Source organism: Rhinolophus hipposideros (genome assembly GCF_964194185.1).
Source record: "Rhinolophus hipposideros genome assembly, chromosome: 11".
Classification (NCBI taxonomy): domain Eukaryota; kingdom Metazoa; phylum Chordata; class Mammalia; order Chiroptera; family Rhinolophidae; genus Rhinolophus; species Rhinolophus hipposideros.
In genome coordinates this window covers 64,727,471-64,746,648 of record NC_138057.1, presented here as the reverse complement: position 1 = coordinate 64,746,648, position 19,178 = coordinate 64,727,471, and the positions used below count along the sequence as shown (strand labels likewise).

The 19,178-nt window shown below is 40.9% G+C and overlaps 1 protein-coding gene across 2 annotated transcripts; it reads left to right on the top strand.

Moving 5' to 3' along the window:
* The first annotated feature begins 297 nt into the window (after positions 1 to 297).
* On the top strand, positions 298 to 14,622 carry INIP (INTS3 and NABP interacting protein). 2 transcript variants are annotated; one of them, XM_081066117.1, is made up of 5 exons: positions 298 to 443; positions 1,393 to 1,475; positions 8,366 to 8,468; positions 10,811 to 10,901; positions 12,034 to 14,622. In XM_081066117.1, the coding sequence occupies exons 2-5, from the start codon at positions 1,451 to 1,453 to the stop codon at positions 12,127 to 12,129; spliced, it is 315 nt and encodes a 104-aa protein (XP_080922243.1). In that variant the 5' UTR covers positions 298 to 443; positions 1,393 to 1,450; the 3' UTR covers positions 12,130 to 14,622. The 2 variants fall into 2 exon arrangements, with proteins under 2 accessions (XP_080922243.1, XP_080922244.1); XM_081066118.1 differs by lacking the exon at positions 1,393 to 1,475 and having other exon boundaries at positions 309 to 443.
* The last annotated feature ends 4,556 nt before the right edge of the window (positions 14,623 to 19,178 follow it).

Genomic DNA, 19,178 nt, shown 5'->3' with positions numbered 1-19,178 from the left:
GGACCGGCGGGTCTGGTGGATTTTCTCCCTGCAGCTGCCTCCACGAAAGGGCTCCTAACGGTGCTAGGGACCCAGCTGGTCTCCACCACGCCCCTGCCTCGCTGAGCCTGCAGGGCACGTCCCTGCGCCCCGCCCCGCTCAGGCCCCGCCCCCTAAAAGCGGCCTGCATCTCCCATGTGCCTCTTCGGCTGCCACTCTTCGGAAGGGAAGTGGCGTAGGCGCAGTTAAAGTATGAATCTCCGTGGGCAGCAACTGCGGGGACTGGGCTGGAGGCGGGACTTCCGCTCCCTCGGGTGCACGTCATCCAGAGGCGGAAGCGCAGCGGGGGCGGGAAGGTTGTAGAGCCGCACGCTGGGATCGGTTTGCCGGTCTTGGAGTGGTCGCGCCCCCTTGCAGAACGCGCTCCGACGGCGAGGCTGTTCCGGGCGCTCTCGCGTCCCTGGGTAAGTAGAACGTCCGCTTGGCGCCGGGGGATGGAGATGTGTGGCTCCGGCGTTGACCTGTCACGGGTGTCTCTGATGCCACTGGGCAGTGGCCTCCCCGCTTCCCTCGCCTCCCGAAGTTTCTCACTCCTCCTCTCGTGCGTTTCAGCCGCAGCCCCCGCCCAGTCTGTCCTCCACTCCCGCCTGCAGGCACCCTTATAGGACACAGGTCCAGCCTTGTCACATCCCTGAGGGACGTTCCCTTTCACGGGCTGTGGCGCTCTCGTCCTAGCCTGTGCTTCAGCCACCGGAGACACCTCCCCACGTTTTGCTCAAAACCGACGTCTGCGTGCTAGCCCTTGGACACGCCCGGGCCTCCCTGAAGGCATCCCTTACCACGCCGGTAGAATCAGTTCCCCTCTGCTTCCCGAGCTGTGTGTGCCTTTTAAAGAGCGCGTTTGTTCAAGTTCCTTAGTAGCCTTGCTTGAGTAAGGCTATATTTTCCCACCGGATTATATATATGTGCCTTGAGGGCAGGGGCAGGGTCTTGCTCATTTGGTATCTCCCCTCGTTTTCCTTTTTAGCTTTCAGTGTGTGCAGTTGTTGCTGGGTACGTTTTTTACGCGAATCGAGAGGTACCATAGACGAGTGATTTTTCTTCCTAACGCTGATCGTATTGATGTTATCAGTTGGTCCATACATTTTTCGTATCTGGTCAACACCACCGAATGATTAATTAAGGACAGTCATGCTAAATGTTGGTATCAACATCTGCAAGAAGAAACATTTAACCTTCACACTCTAATTAAATGCTTGAGGCACTTGCAGAGTTTAAATTTGTGATTTAAGTTTCTGAAGAGATGAGAAAACTGCAACGTTTCATTGTAGGGAGGCTAGGTGTTCCTGACAACTTTTAATTTGTTGTTAAAGTATGGTGCATTTTATATGCATGTACACATATTTTTAACAGGTGATTGTAAAGTGCTGACCAATTGCCACTGAACATAGTTGAAACAGAAAATAGGAAGATGGCAGCAAACCCTTCAGGACAAGGTAATGCATGCTGGAATTTATTTTATTACTAGGAGCTATTCCCCATATAGGAAGAACTTTCCTCTCGTATAATAAACGTATTTTAATAGAAAATTTGGCATAGGGCAGTTACTGTAGCCAGAATAAAAAAATGAATAGCAAAGTAAAACTCCATATTTGAGGCAGGTCCAACCTTGTATCAGATATATAACATCCTCAATAGCTATTAACCCTGTATTTTAATTTGTGTTAAGATTATTCACATTGTAACCCTTAGATCCTTCCCTAACACCTGTGTTCTTTTGCTCTTTTACTTGAAATTAAAACCACGTTTAAAAAAATTATAAAGGCATTATCCATACCTTTATCTTCATTTGCTCTGTAAACTTTCATACACATTTCACCTGTGTTAAGAGCTCTTTAAAGCAGATCAAGTTAGACATCCTGAAGCAGAAGTTTTTATTTAAAAATATATTTTTAAAAATAAAATTTAATCTCTAGAAAGTATTAAATCCCACTTTGTAAGTAGTTTCCTGCTTCAAAACTGGAAGCCAACTAGTTTCCTTTCCATATCAAGTCTAAAGTCCTATTTGACCCACATATTTTTTTTATTACTCATCTCTTTTCTGATCTGCTCTGATTTTTTTAAATATTAGTTTTGTCTTATCTTAAACTCCATATAAATGGAATTATAAAGTGTGCACTCATTTGTGTCCAGCTTTCACTCACTATACTGTGTGTGAGCTTCGTTGTGTTGTGCCATGTATCAATAGTTCATCCCTGTTTATTGTATGAATTTGCTACAATTTGTTTATTCATTCTCCTGTTCGGAGGCTTTGAGGTTGTCTCAGTTTTGGCCATTGTGAATAAAGCTGCTTTGAATATTTGCTTGTAAGTCTTTTTGTAGATACTTGGATAAATATCTAGGAGTGGAGCAGTTAAGTGTATAGTTAACTTTATTAAAAACTGTCAAACCATTTCCTAAGTGATCGTACCATTTACAGTCCCTGCGGCAATGTGTGAGAATTTAGCAATTGCTCCACATACAGCACTGGCTATTGGTCTTTTTTATTGTAGACATTTAAGAGGGTGTGAAGTGACATCTTATTGTAGTATTAACTTGCATTTCCCTGATGACAAATGTTGAGCACTGTTTTATGTGTTTATTGGCAATCTTTCTTTGTGAAGTGTTCAAGTCTTTTGCTCATTTTTTTTAATTGGGTTGTTTCTTTTTATTGCCATGTTTCGCCGAAAATAAGACCTTGCCAGACCATCAGCTCTAATGCGTCTTTTGGAGCAAAAATTAATATGTCTTATATTTATTCAAAGCAGCTTTATTATATTAATTCAAAGCAGCTTTATTATATTAATTCAAAGTAGTTTTATTAATATATAAGTCTTATATTAATTTTTGCTCCAAAAGATGCATTAGAGCTGATGGTCCGGCTAGGTCTTATTTTCGGTGAAACACTGTATCAAGTTGTGAGTCAGGATACAGGTGCTTTGTCACAGCTAATTCCATCATCTGGATCATCTTGGAGTTTCTGTTGATTGTATTATTGTTATTATTATTATTTTAGTATGGGTCACATTTTCCTTTTTCTTACTACACTTAGTGCTTTGTTATTGGATGCTAGGTATTCTGACTAATACATTGTCTGAATTCTGTTGTATTCCTCTGAAACGTGATGTTTGTTCTAGCAGGCAGCTTGGTTCAACTCCTACTTGGGACTCTTGTCTCCCGTATGTTGGGTAGCCACTGAAATCTCTGCCCATTCTTTGCAGCTTTGAGCTGCTGCTTTATTGCTGGGCTCCCTCGAGTTTCCCCGTGTATGTGTAGTTTAGCAGGAAGTGAAAACTTTGGGTGGATTTTATAAACATGTTTTGGGCTTTACCCCTGCCTTTCTCTCTCAAGTTTCTCCCCTAATTTTTTGCCTCCTCTACCAGCCTGAACTTTCTCCTGAATACCTTCAGCCAGTAAGGTGAGGCTATTCATGCTTTTCGTGGATTGAGGAGTCAGGCAAAAGGCCACAAATTCCCAAATCTCACAAGTTGCAGTTTCTGTCTGATTTTGGTCAGTCTCTAATACCTTCAAATAATGAATGTTTAATGTTTTGTCCAGAACTTGTAGTTATATTTGCGGCAGAGTTAGTCTAACTAAACTACTCTGCCAGTACTGAAAGTCAGAGCTTGCTGCATCTGTTTAGTTGCATTTAGGACAAACTAAAGGTTACGTGAGTTTTCTAGCAGTGTAGTATTGTAAAAAGCTAGCTGTGGTGACAGCTTTACCAGCTGTAACCAGCTAATACTGTTCTGTTCTCCTCTCAAATAACCGTGTGTGATTTGTGTGCTCTGTGGACCTCACAGGTCAGCATTCCACTATGGCCTTTGCCATCTTTTCCAAGTTATAAAGACTCAGATTAAAAATAATTTAAATTGAAACTTAAAAATGAAAACTAAGAGAAATTGATTTTGGAAAGAAAATATGCTGCTAAAAGTTACACAGTGCAATCCAAATGAAAAAAATTTAAATTATCCCTCTGCTCTAATAACACAAATAATTGAGATTTACAATTTGCTGATCTTTTTTTTTTTTTTTTAGTAGTTGCAATAAAACGCAATCATTTTCAGTGTTGCCTTTGATTGCTCCATAGTGAAATCCACGATGAAACAGTCAAAGCCACTTTGGCTTTTGTTACTCTTTGGTCAGAGATTTTGTTGGTGTCCTGGACCTCCTGCTATTGGCCACCAGCAGAGGGAGTCCATATCATGTTCTGTAGACTCCCAGACGCTCAATGAAAAATTTAAATTCTTACTTATTTGAATCTATTGAATTTTACTCTACGTATTCAATTATTTCTGTACTGTTTATTATTTCTCTACTGTTAGGGACTAGTTATTATGGAGAGTGAATGTCAAGTGCCATAATCATAACGATAACTGAAAGAACAATGACTTAAAGAAAAATCTTGCTCTGTGCGTTGTAATTTACGAATGGCTCTGGTTTAGGGGACAGAATGCCATTGTGTTCCCTAAGCCCTCTTTCAGATCTAGCAGTATGTCGTACTGTAGCCCTAATCAGGACAGCTAAGCTTCACAAGCTCTTGGCAGACAGTTCTGACATCTCCTTCTTAGTGTGGAACATTTATATTGATTGATTAGAATTAACATTTTGAGAACTTTAGTATGTAAAGGCAGACTGTTAAACTGGAATTTGTCCAGGGCCTGTGATGATGTGGTAGTTGGATTAGTCTACCCTGATTTCAGATACAGAGAAACCTGGAGAAATACTGAGTAAGAAACGGGAATTCTTTTCTTTATTTTATAGTTATCTCAAAGAACAGTGGTGGGAATTATTGATTTGGGGCTACTCTGGAGGCTCTTAGCTGTGATTTCAGGGTGCTGTGTAGGAATGGGGTGGCATAACTCTTGGGCGGTTGTCTTGCTTGACCTCAGACCCCACTAGAAGTCTTATGTACACCATCCATGGTACAGAAGGAAAGCATATTTTCCCTTCAGGCTTATACTAACTTGCATAACTTGCTTTTTCTATTTGGCTTAGCTACAGTTCCCTGTATCTACCCTTTCCTTCTGTACCTAAACAAAAAGTACACAGCTATACTTTATAAACAGACATATACTTAATGGGAGAAACAAAACTCCCAAATGTTAACAGCAGCCTAACAATTAACTATTATTTTCACCCATTTTTACAACTATTTTTTTATGTACTATAACTTTCCTTTTTGTATCTTATTATGAATTCAAGGATTATCGTAGACTCAGTTTGTTCCCTTTAGCTATCATTATTATTCTCTTGAATGTTCCAATTGTGACAGCCTGGATAACCTCAAACTGGCTTCTTTGTTCCTTGAGCACTGTCCCGGGCCTTTAAAAAAAAATCTCTTGCTTTCTAACAACAAGATATTTATTCCAGGCCCATCTTGATTATTTTCCTGCCCCAAGATGTGGAACTAGTACTCTCCTAGAAGTCTGGTTCCTCTGAAAGGAGGGTAGTACCCAAGACCAAAATCTGTTTCACATGGACTTGAGGAGGAGGTTGCAGGCATTGTTGCTTGCCATTGTAGTGACAGAACAGGGAAATATGTTTCTTTTCAGAGCATATGTTAATAATTGTTTAACATCACTACATCTTTTTACATTTAGCATGTTTGTTCATTATCAAGTTTCATTGACCACTAACACTGTCTTTGTGAGTAACATGTATCTTTTCTGCATTAAGCACCCTCTGACAGGAACTGCCTCAGGCCATCCCTTTTGACTATGTGGCAAATTTAGTAACAGAGAGGAGGGGATAGAATAATTTTGTATCACTTATTTCCTCATTCCCATGCCGCTTCACTCCCATGTGCTTTGGAAACAAAACTAGTTTCATGAGATTGTAATTTTTAATATTACTGATCAGATTGTGGATCTTTAAAAGTAATTTAAGTTTATATACATTGAAAAAGCTCGGTTGTGCCTGTAGTTATATGAATATTATTGATAAATTATCTTTATGTAGTTTTTTTAATGCTTTGTCCATTGTTCGCTATGTGCATACAATTTCCATGTATATAAAATGATTTTAATGACAGTGATCCTAAAATAGTTTTTGTGAACAAATTCACCTTGAGGGAAATTGATATTTCTGTAAACAACCCTTCAGTACTTTACAATGTGGTGACTTAATTGGCTCATCACATAATTTAGACACGATCAGATTTTTAAATTTGCTTTTTAAGAAGTTTCTGTTTTATATTTATAGTATCTCTAAATCTCTTAAAAGGTGGACCCACAAAACTCTTCTAAGAATGCATTAACCTTTTATGAAAAGAGGACAGATGTCTTGTCCTGTAGTTGAAAATGTAGCTGGTGGTATAACTTGCCTTAAACATATGCAACTTCATACATACAAATGGGAGAATCCCAATTTCTCTTCGAAAGCATTTTTCCCTTTACAAAGATCTCACTTTTGGATTCCTTTAAATAACATATTCCAGTATATACTTACCTTTCCATAATTATCTTACCTTAATTTGTATTAAATCACTTTTAGGGAAGTTTCTATTGTATAAAATCAATAATATCCCCTTCTATACTTCTCATCCCATCTAATCCATTGTCAGATCACTTGTACTAACTGGTTTATTTGCATAAACTGTGAGATAGTAAATAGACTGAGAATAACATAACCTTCCTTAGTGGGCTAAGAAGATTGACAGTCAAAGAGACTCTATTAATTTAGAAATTATATGTTAATTTAGAGCCTATGGTTACTAATTTTCACACTTAATTGCCACAGTAACAGGGAGTTACTATAGCTACGTGTGCTCTGATTGTCGAACATGCATGAATTTTTTTGAAAAAGGTTGTTCCTTCCTGACCAAGCCAAGAAAGACATACATGATTTTAAAAAAAAAAGTCGGTGAATCATATGAAATTGTTTTTATAGGCAGAAAACAATCAAATATAGGCAACTTAATAATGACATATAAAAGTTTTCTTAGTGGTTATTATGTTTACATCATATTCCTAATTGTATAGACGTGAGTTGATATTTATGGTTTGTGATGGTCGTCCTTATTAGAAATTGGTCTCTAAATTTTATAAGGAATTATTTAATTGCTGAATATCTTTTTTTATTGCCTTTATTTATATAGCATCTAATTTTTAAGCCCCCCGTGGCAGATTGCCTTGATAACATAGAAGAGAAATTGTTCATCAGTTGCTTTGATAGTAGTTGAAGTAAAGGTCTAAAGCTATGGTTTGCAAATTACAGTTGTTCCCCCTTATTCATTGCCAATACGTTCCAAGACCCCCTGCATGCCTGAAACCACGAACCCTATGTCTACTACGTTTTTTCTGTACATACATAATACCTAAGATAAAGTTTAATTTATAAATTAGCCATAGTAAGAGATTGACAACAATAAATAATAATAATAAAAGAGATTTACAACAATAAATAATAATAAAATAATAGAACAATTATACTAATATACTGTAATAAAAGTTATGTGAATGTGGTCGCTCTCTCAAAACATCTTACTGTACTGTATGTATAGCATGGATATGCTGGACAAAGGGATTCACGTCTCAGGTGGGGTGGAGCGGGACGGTGCATGATTTAGCTGAAAATGCTACAAACCTCAGTGTGTATACGTGTATATGTACTCTCTCAGTGTTTACATGTTGGTATTTAATTCAAAATTTTAAAACATAATTGGATGCTGCTCCTAGGCCAAGACTTTGCAACCTCTGTATCTTCTGTAAGTTTGGAGCTCAAAACCAAGCCCAATATTCAGTATTTGTTAAAGAATATATCTTTCTGTGTCCTGTCAGTTGTGCTCCATTTGTTTCTCAGAATTGCTTTCGAGTCAGTTGCAATTCTTTTACTTGTTCCTTGAAAGACTGTGTGTCATTTCTGAATGAAAGCAGTTGAGAAAAAGAAATATCGTTTTGATCTGAGTATGTCTAATGCCCTTTCCCTCCATGAAAGAGGGTTTCACAGAGAGGCCTAAAACTGAGAACTAAGAAAATCTCCACTCCCAGAGACTGACTGAGCAGGATAGAGATTGATCGCTGCAGCATTTGGAGCCGCAGAGATTTTGTTAAAAATCAAACACTGTTACCCAGACCTCGGTGATTAGAATTCTTTAGAACCGAATCTTAGAAGTCCTCAATCAGTATTATGCTTTGCAAATATCTATGTATTATGCTGTTAAAATTGCTGGGAAATAGGCAGCAGGGAAACTGACCATCTAAGGAAACCACTTACTAGTGAGTTCATTATGTTAGAGAAGAGAATTTTGCTGTGTGGGTTTCTAGATGGCCTAGGTTTATCAAATAGCTCTAAAATGTTTTTTATTTCTCTCTTTCTCTTCTCCCCACCCCCCACTCTTTTTTAGGTTTTCAGAACAAAAATAGAGTTGCAATCTTGGCAGAACTGGACAAAGAGAAAAGAAAATTACTAATGCAGAATCAATCTTCAACAAATCATCCTGGAGCGAGGTAGGTATTGAAGAATGTGTTTTTTATATTCAGTGATATAAACATTATCTTGGACAAAATAACTCACGTTGGTTGGCAATGGTTTGTTTCTTTAACATTGAGATTTACATGTTTTGTTTCCTAGATAGATTTGAAAAAATTAGACTTTAATTTTTAAAAATTGATTAGATTTAATATTTTAATTCTAATTAGAATGTTTACTTTTCCCTACAGCCTACTTTTAAAAAAAAGAAAAGGCTCTTGTATGATTTTTGTTTGTTATTCAAATTATTTCCAATGTCCCACTTTTTAAGCATTCTGCAAAGTAGATAAATTTAGATAGCTTACTCTTTATCGTACAGTATTCAGTTTCTGCCATTTTCAATCTCTTCCCTCAAATCCATTCTTCCTTTCAGCCATCACCCTGACTTTCCCGTCTTTTTCAGCTGGACCTCTTAAGGGTTGTTTATACTCACCTCTACTTTCTCACTTATTTACTCCACCCACTGCAATCTGACTACCAAATTGTACGAACTCTCCCCTACCTAGAATAAGTTTGAGCCTAGGTCACTTGCTCCTTCCTTGTGGCTAAATCTGGTAGACCACCGTCCTTTTCTTGTTAGCCACCGTAACATTATTTGACAGCACTGATCATTCGCTCCTTCTTAAAATACTCTTTCCTTGGCTTCCATTCACTCACTGTTACACTGTCTTGATTTCTTTTACAGACATTTCTCCACTGCCTGTCTCTTGAATGTTGATGTCCCTCAGATTTCTGTTCTGGATCCAGTTTCCCATCTTTGCTACATCTTTTCACTGGACAGTTGCGTCCACCTTCACAACCTGCTCCTTAAACGTACCAAATATTTTGGCACATTTGCCTCTCTAGCCTAGGCCCCTCTCCCAAGCACCAGACTACCTCCTGCACATCTCCACTTACAGTCGTACGGGCATTTCAAACTTACCATGCCCCAAACTGAACTCCTCTTCCCTTCCCTCTGTCTATCTAACCTCTTAATATTCTTGGATTTCTTGTCTCAATGAGTGGTACAGATGTACTAGTTATCAAAGTCAGAAATGTGAACTTTGTTTTCTCTTTCACTTCCATCCATCTCCAAGCATTCACCACTCTGTTTCACACTCGGCAATGTGTCTCAAATCTGTCCATTTTTCTTCGTTACTACTGATGCTGCCTGGTCCTGGCCACTGTCATTTCTTGCCTCAGTTACTCTAACTGCTGCCTCACTGAATTTCCTGTAGTCTCAGTTCTTGCGAATACACTTATCAGTTGTGTCAGTTAGGATGTTTTAATCTGGAAGTAACAGAAAACCAACAAAGCTGACATAAACATCAGGACATATGTCAACCAGGAATGTGAAGATGAGGTGGTCCCAGAGCAGCTTCAGGCTATGGCACAACAGGCTATCATCTCACGACAGTGACCCAGCTTCGTCATCTTTCCCTCTGCCTTTCTCCTCGGGTCAGCAGCTTCCTAATGGTCAGAATGTGACTGCAGTAGCCTAGGCCTCACCTCTACACCAAGAGGTTTCTCTCCTGTCTTTTGTAATCGTCAGGAAGGTGTTCTCAGACGCCTTCCAACAGACTGCCCATTAAGTCTAGTGACTCAGAATCGTGTACCTTTCTCTTGCCTAAACCAGAAACCAGCCTGGGGAATGGCATTGTCTTACACCAAAGCTCACACCGGCCTGCCTGAAGCCTGGGACCACCGATAGTTGAAGTCACTTTGGGTTCCATTAGGAAGGAAGAAGGGAGCTGCCCCTTGTAGAGGAGGGGACTAGCACTGTCTGCCATCGCCGTGGTCTTTCTGAACTAGAGCACAGTACTTCTCATCATGTCACTCCTCTGTTTATAACACCCTTTGGAAGTCTCCTTTACTGCCAGGATAAGGTCTACGTTTCGTAATCTATTTCACAAGGCTCCACATATCCTGGCACCTGCCTTCCTCCCCAGCCTCATTTTTTGCCAACCCACTTCACCCCTTCCCCACCCTGACCTCCAGTCCTGTTGAACTCTAATTTCTTCAAACATGTCAAGCTCTTTTGCTGCTTGAAACATTCAAGTCTTCAGTTCTCATCATAAATGTAACTTTATGATAGACTGAAGTATCTCATATCTGTTTGAAAGTAGGTGACCATAAATCATCAATAAAAAGGAAATAATTTGAAGCCCCTGTAAATAACATAAGCTTTCTTCATGTACCTTCATGTAGACACTGAGAAGAGAAAGAAAGATGGAAGGTTTGTTTTTTCAAATCCCTGTAAAGAATATATAATGAAAAATGTGATTCAGAAGTAAGCAAGTCTGTACCTTAAACAGCCAGGTAACTAAGATTCCCGTTTTAGCATTGCACTTTCGAGACCCTCCCTTAATAAGGACTTCCGGGATCATGCTGAGCAGCAGCATATTGCAGCCCAACAGAAGGCAGCTTTGCAGGTGAGCAAAGTGTATCTGACATTCTTGTCTCATTGGAGATTTCCTGGGACTTGGAAGCTAGCACAGTTTCTATTTTGTATTTCAGTGGAGCAATATCAATAAAAATGTTCCACACATAATTGCAATGGTTTGCTGATGTTCAATCATGCCCAAAGGATTTGAAGGACCAATACAGCAGTTATGAAAGTATCTTTTATGGTGTTGACACGGTCATGATTGATTCTCTGCTGTACCTGGCAAGGGATTGCTTGTGCACAAAAGAGTTTAGGATATTTGGATGGACAGAATGATCTTAAAAACGGAACTGGCTAGTTTAATCGTACATACATATTTTTCCAATTTGTAATGCCGCTATATCCTTTGATAGTCTAACCAGTTTATTGTTGTTATGTGGATTGTTTTTTCAATGGTCAGCATGACTATAATTCAGGAAACGTTTAAAAACTCTTAACCATAGGAATGTGATAATACATCAGTTTAATAAAATACTTTCTTCCTAGTAATAAACAATTTTACTATTACACTGTTCTTGGCTAATTTAATTAAGATTCCTAGAGACCTTGGCCAAGACATTGTTGCCTATGCTTTTAAATCTTAAAGTGCCAGAATTGGAAGGGACGTTTCAGACAGCCTGAAAACAGTCCTCCTTTTAGCGACAGAAGGAAGTCACTGGTGGCATTCTGTGACTTACATTGCACCGTTCTGTACAAAATGTTGGTATCCTAATCACCAGTAATCAGCTGCCTTCCCCCTCTCCGTCCAACAACTGCCCCTCTTTTGCAAGCTGCTGCTTTGTTGCTCACAGGCACAGTGCTTTGGGTCCTCTGTTGCTAGTCCCCCACCCCAGGCACGAAGTCCGTAATTTGCGTTTTTGACTCATTTACTGATTGTACGGAATCACTGGGGAGGGAGTGGAGGTGGCAGATAGGTACCCGGTGTGACTCACTGAAGTGAATTCTTTATCACTGTCCAGCCCCTGTGTATTGAAACAAAACGAGCAGCACAAGAACTGATTTTTACAATAAATGTGTTCTCCCGCTCTCAGAAAGGATAACCAATCTTAAAGCCTTGGTTGAAGGATTGTGACTCTTAATAGCTTAATTGCCTTTTTGTTTTTTTAACTCTTCCCCAGCATGCACATGCACATTCGTCGGGATACTTCATAACTCAAGACTCCGCCTTTGGGAATCTTATTCTTCCTGTTTTGCCTCGCCTTGACCCAGAGTGAAGAAAATACTTGTAAAGAAATTGACTCTGTAATAGCAAATGCCAAAGCTACTATCATTTAGTGCTCTATAAGCTGTGACTTTCAGAATTTCGGTGAACTTTTATATTTGCTTTTTTATAAGGAAGGTATGTGTAAGGGAAAGCAAAAAAAAAAAAAAGGGAGGGTAACCAGCATGATGAGAATTTTGGAAGCCGTATTATCTGAGGAATTGGCAATGCGACCTGTGACTATAACTTACCTGTAATGCAGTTTGGTTTTAATGCTAAATCATCCTCTGAATTGGGTGGTCACGTAAGCTCAGCCCCCAACCCCCAACCAGTTGGACTGAATACATCATGTCCACACTAGACTTTTAAGAACCATTTAGAATACTTAACTTTAAAGAACAAGGGTGCTTTTTAAAAATGTGAACCAAAAGGCTTACATAAGTCACATTCATATTTGCTGTTTATAAAATTGGTATCAGTGTACTTTGTGAGTTTATAATCACCATATCAATCTGAAATATTCTTTAACTCCTAACCAATTTCCCTAGTCTCAATTTTAAAAGAAAACTCAAGATCAGATGAAGTTACCGGCCAGTCTTAAACATTGTTTATAAACCTATGCCACTATAAATTATGTGACTAAATGCTATTAAAAACCATTATAAGAAACGTGGTTTTAAATTCTGTACATGCTTTTATTTAGTGTTACAACATAAGTGGTTGCCTGCGTCGTTTTATTTGTTTTTGTTCTAATTAAAAAACATATGGAAGTTGAGCCCCCTTTTAGTTACATTAAGGAGGAAGGAGTTAGGTTAAGCAGTTTCTCAACATGACACATGTTTAACAGAATCTGGGGTGCTTCTTTAAATATGCAGTCCTTACTACCTTACCCTAGTCTTATGGAATTAGTAATAGAATCTGAAATGCAAAATAAAGTCTCATAACCATGGGTTAGACTAGAATTCAATTTTCATGATATATGTTTATAAATTCGTGGATTTGTAGATCCCTGAAACTCAGGAGTCATTTAGCTAAAATCTACATTATTTTACTTTTAATAGGATTGACATCATATTATATACTATATCACAGATACAGTATTTTATATAACTACTTATAAGTGACCTCATTTTGGCCTTGAGTCCTCATCCTCTCCAGGGGTAGGATGCAAATTAACCTTAAAATTCCAATCTGGGTCAATATTCAATCAAATTCATCTCCCCTTTCAAAACCTTTCTTTTCCCTGCTTGTAGAGATATTTGTACCAACCACACAGCCCCATCTTACTCGAATTGAGGCAGGCATGGGCAGTTCTAGACTTGGCTGTGCCATTTAGGTCTTCCTCTTGAGAGTTTGAACAGGTTTTCTTCATTTGGGTGAATTGGCAGCTGTCCCCACTGTAATGGTCACCATTGCAGCAAAGGTGTCCTTACTCCCCGGGGGCCTCTGGCTCCTGTCTTGCCTCAGGTCTGTCCAGCTAAACCCTGGGCCTCCTGATGGTGGCCCTTGTTTTCTCGAATTAATTTGAGTAAGTTTCTGGTCTTTGGGATCTATGACCTAAATCCATGGTTCTAAATCTATCTACTTGATGCTAGGGAGATAGAAAATATGGATTGTAGTTTTTACACTAGTAAAGCCTCTACCTAATGTGTGACTTTTACAACCCAGGTTAAAGAGATCTTTTTTCCAGCGGTATCTTTTCTAGTTTCAGCCTTTTAAATAGATGTTGCCTAAATCCTGCAGCCTGGCTAGTAAGAACGTCCAGGTTAAAGAGATCTTTTTTCCAGCAGTATCTTTTCTAGTTTCAGCCTTTTAAATAGATGTTGCCTAAATCCTGCAGCCTGGCTAGTAAGAACGTCCTCCCTGCCCTCTCCTTTGAGCCACTTAAAATTCAATTGAACTCTATATGTGTTTATTAATACCTACTCTGTAAAACACTGTGCTTTGGGGGAAAAAGGTGAACAATACCTACTCTTAAGTGGAGAGGAGCCCACTCTGGTTCTAGCAGTCATGATAGGTGGAGTTCTAGCAGTAATGATAAAGGAAGGCAAGGATGCAGTGAGGGGCACGGCAGAGGCATCCTGGAGCATGCAGCAATCTAGAAAGGCCTAGAAATATTGATACGATTTTACCTGGCAAGGGAGGGAGGAGCTGCTCCAGGCAGAGGTAAAGATTTCATAATCAAAGAGAAAGAGAAAGAGAAGACACTTGCGAGTACTGCCAAGGACAGTGGAAAGGGCAGCAGTGGACTCATTCAGAAGCCCTGAGGTGGAGTTTCAGTATTGCTTCCCCCAGAGTGTGAGTGAATTTGGCTAATTCGCTCAACAGCTCTTAACATGTCACTCCGTCCCCTCTATAACACAGAAACAGAACATACTCTAATTCGTAAACTGTCTAGACTAGTATTTTTCAAAGTGTAGGTCTCAACCTGTTACTGAATTGAGAAGCCCACTTAATGGCTTAATGGGATGTGAGCGCCATTATTTTTCCTTTTTCTTTTTTTTTTTATAAAATAGAAACCATCAGGGTGGCATAGTGTGTAGTAATAGGTTTTGTTTAATGAATTTTCTGTTTCTGTGTATGTGTGTTTTACTTATTTTGTTTATTGTATGTTCCACCAGTATGGGAGGTCTCTGAAGGCAAGGGTATTTGTTTCCCTCCCTCCCTTCCTTTTTGTTTACTACTATATTCTGCTTAGAAGAGTATTTGGCATACAGTAGATGGTCAATACCTACCTATTGAGTGAATGAGCAAATATATATGACCTGGGTCACAATGTAAAGGGTATTGTTTTTTTACTGTGAATCATGGCAATAAAGTTTTGAAAGCCACTGCTAAATAATACAGATGATAGTGCTTTGTACGATTCTGGAATAAAAACCAAAATGACACAATAATTTCAAAGGCAGATATTTTTTCCTGAACAATCCATCAGCTGTCTTATTAAGTTGTCTCGGTTCTTTGCTTCACTTTGGCAGTAGGAACTCAGCCTTACATGAGTTTAAGACCCACTGAGGCAAGGGTTTTGGCAAATGTGGTTCCACGGACTAGAAGATGAGCAGAGAGCGCGGCAGTCATCAGTGCAGCTCAGCCCGGTGCCGTAACCCCACCAGCGAGCACAGGGCCCATTCCAGCAGCATGAAGCTCAGCCGGCACCTTCTCAGTGCTTCTACTCGCCTCTGCGTGCACAGTGATTGGTACCCAGTAGGTACCAACACTTTTTTTTTTTAATGAGCAAATAAGGAGTGAACATGGATGGAGGAGGAGGACTTCACTGTCCTCGAGAATAACAGTCCAGAGCAGCCGACATAAGCACACTAACAACCAATACTGGGGGCAAGTTTGTGAAGAGAGAATGAGCACAGGAGCCTGGAAGGACCAGGGAAGGCCACATCAGAGAACAGGCATTTGAACTTGGCTTTCAAGATGAGAGGATCTCAGCCAGGAAAGTTAGGAGAGCGACATTCACAGCAAAGGAAAAACCTGCAAAGGCAGGAGGAGAGCAGGTGTAGGGGCCGTTGTGCGGTGACCATCAGTTCCATTTGTCTGGACTTGTATGGATAGATTTGTGTATGACGATCATTAGAAATGAGTCCAAAAGTAGGCTGGACTCACGTTCCAGAGAGTCTCGAATTCCAGAGGAGGCAGATATCTTTAGCTGGGCACTCAGCTGGGAGCTACTGAACATTTTTGAGCATGGGCAGGTATACAGATGAACCAATTAGGCCCTCAGCTCTTGGGAAAGGGGAACTTTCGAGGCAGAAAAAGAATATTACTCTTAATTTCTACTGAGAATTCAGGCAGCTATGTTCTTTTTACATCCATATCTCAACTCCAGCCCCTCTACCTCTATTCTCTCATTTAGTTCTTGTACCCTTACCCCGATTTTCTCTTTCCTCACCTCCCTCCCTTATCTACCTTTCTTCTCCCCCCAGCTTTCTTCTATATCTCTACCTCCAAGAACCTTTTAAGAAAGAAAACGCAAGGCATCCTCACAGTTTTCATTTGATCTTCACTACAGCCCAGAGAGGTAGTGGATAGATAGTCTTAGTAATCTGCCCCCATTAATTCCTCCTTTCCCCCTTCCTGGCAATACTCAGATTTTTGTGGGGCGTGCCCCTTGCCAACACGGCCGGTGTGCTTCAGTGGGAGCTGACTGCCCCGCACCAGGACTGGGCCTCACATGCTCCAGACCCACCCCGGCAATTCCTTTGCCACAGCCAGTCAGCACCTGGTATTTCACAGACCACGGGAATTGGTTCAACATTGCACATTACCCAAATTTAACCCAAATGAGACTCCAGGAGAGGACTGCTGGGCTTACGGAAGATACATTCTCACCTTTCTGAGGGTGCTGCCCAAAGGGAGTCTCTGTAGATGTGCGAAAGGAAGTTGTATCTATGTACAGACGCTCCTCGACTTACAATGGGGTTACGTCCCAGTAAATCCAGTGCAAACTGAAAATCTAAGTAGAAAATGCATTTAATACACCTAACCTACTAAACATAGCTTAGCCTCGCCTGCCTGAAACGTGCTCGGAACACAATATCCAAAGCATGCTGGCACAGAATGTAGAGTGTCGGCTCTTGACCCTCGTGATGGCCTGACTGGGAACTCACAACCGCTGCCCAGCACCACGAGAAAGTGTCCTACCGCGTATCACCAGCCCGCGAGAAGACCAAAATACAGGATCAAAGTACAGTTTCTACTAAGTGTGTCTTGCTTTTCTACCACCGTAAAAGTCGAAAAGTCAGGTTAAACCATCACATGTTGGGACTGCCTGTATACGTTTCATCCTGAGTGTGGTTGGCAGCCAGCGTGACTGTGACGTGGGACCAGTCTTAAGATGAAGCTACCCCCATAAGAGATGCAGCAAAGAAATATCCAGAAACTGGGTCCTGGATGACATCATTGTGCTGCCGAGTCAAACAGTCCCTAAAGTGGTACCCTTCCTCTGGAATTTCCAGTTAAGGGAGGTAACAAGTCCTCTTTGTTGAAGCCAGATTAAAGTAGGTTTTCTGTCACTTGCCACCTAAATACCCTAATACAAGATGTGCTAACCAACCTCTTAGTCACACAGCTGGGTAGTGGGAAAGCAAAACTTGAAAATGCCCATCTCTCCTCCCGGGCATACAGTGCTCCCTCCATTTCCTACCTTGCGCCACGCCCAGTCAGCACCAAGGTTGGTTGCCTGTGCCTTCCCTCCCTTGCAGTTGTTGCCTGCCCTGCACCTGTTGACCTTAATCCTTCCATGACATGTCCTTTTCTGATGATTGCCCTACCGTGATTGCTGGAATCCTTTGGTCCGATCCCCAAAACATATCTGTACATCCCAACTCTTTCCCAGCCCTCCTTTGTCTCCACGCTTACCGATTTCTGGCTTTGTCTTGAAGTCTGCAGGTCTCTGTTCCTCTCAGGAGGCCACTGAGGAGTCCACATCCTGGCTGTAGATTCACTTAGTTTCTGACTCACCACTGCCACTCCAGAATATTGTTTTAACATCATTTTAAAATTCACTTTTTAAAAACACATATCCTTCCTCCCTTAAAAAAAAAAAAAAAAAGCCAAGCCCCTGGCAGTGTCATCATGGCCAAGTACTATGGGCACTCCTTCACATTCCGTGAGGACCTTGCGTCCTACTTCATGGTCTTCATGTCTGCATTACTCCTATTACCTGGGGACATGGACAGCCACCTCATTAGAACTGATATCCTAGTCTCCCAGGTTTTACATCCTCTGCTGCAAAGACTGCCTTCTCCTGGTCACCACAGTGGCCATTCCCTGGAACCTGGAATATGCCCTACTTTCTTCCTCCCCAAGTTTTGCATTCTGCTCTGCAGCCACATATTCTGAGATTTCCCATCATCAGTTACCTCCTTTTGTTCCTGTCTCCTTCTCCATGGCGTCATGGTTTTTGCCTATAAATGTGCACCCACTTCAAAACTTTCCAGTGATCTTACATCTTGTTCAAGCCTGGACTAACTGTCCCTTCACAGACTATTTGTTTCTACAGCACCTTCCACTGCCACATCTAACTGCCACACCTGCATCTGTGACCACATACTCTGTGTTTCCGGTTGTAAGGAATGAATGGTTCACAGTCGTTGGGAAGGCTGATTTCTACATGTGTCGTCCCTTGATTTACATCCCATTCCTATACTGCCCCCTTTCTCTGTTTCCCTGTGTAACACATGCCTCAAAAGAGTCGTGTATGCTCACTGTTTCTAATTTCTCTCCTCCCATTGTCTCTGGAACTCACCTTAGTCAAGCTTACGTCTCCATAAATTTACTGAAATTATCCTTGTAAAACCATCAGTCATCCCCACTTGGTCAAATCCAATAGTCAACCGCCATCCCTTGTTTTACTTGAACTGTCAGCAGCATGTCCCACAACTGATCACTCCCTCTCTCTTGAAATACTGTCTGCACTTGTCTCAGCAACACTGCCCTCTCCTCGTTCTCCTTACTAGTTGGTTCTTCTCAGTTTCACTTTCTGGTTTCTCCTTTCAAATGCAAAATTTTGGAATACCCTGGAGATCAGTTTTTCCATCTCTTTTCTGTCTACAGTCGTTCCCTGGGTAATCGTTATTCAGTACCATGGCTTTAAATACTGACTATCTTCTGATTACTTTCACACTTACGTCACTAAGCCTGATTTCTCTCTGTGGTAAGATAAACATGGCTGCCATCAATTCCTCCCCTCCCTGTAGGCATATAACTGTTCTCATCAAAAACTGGAGTCTGTTTCCCCTCCCCTTGATTATGGGCTGGCCTTGTGACGTGACAAATAGCATACAGCAGAAGAGATGCTATATCCATTCAGACCTATCCTTTAAGAGGCCTGACAGCTTCTGCTCTTGTCATTTCTGGGGAAGCGCTAGATAAGAAGTCTGACTCCCTGTGACCACCACGCTGCGGAGAAGCATCAGCTAACCACACGGAGAGGCTACATGGTGGATCACTCAGGGGCCAGACGTGAGTGAAGCCACTTTGGACCTTCCTGCTGCCATCAGCTGAATGCACCAAATGGGTGACCCCAACTGATGCAGAACTGCCCAGCTG

Coding starts and splice junctions, on each gene's coding strand:
- INIP (XM_081066117.1), top strand. CDS start 1,451: ATGGCAGCAAACCCTTCAGGACAAG. Junction 8,469..10,810: donor ACAAATCATCCTGGAGCGAG/GTAGGTATTGAA, acceptor TTCCCGTTTTAG/CATTGCACTTTCGAGACCCT. Junction 10,902..12,033: donor AACAGAAGGCAGCTTTGCAG/GTGAGCAAAGTG, acceptor ACTCTTCCCCAG/CATGCACATGCACATTCGTC.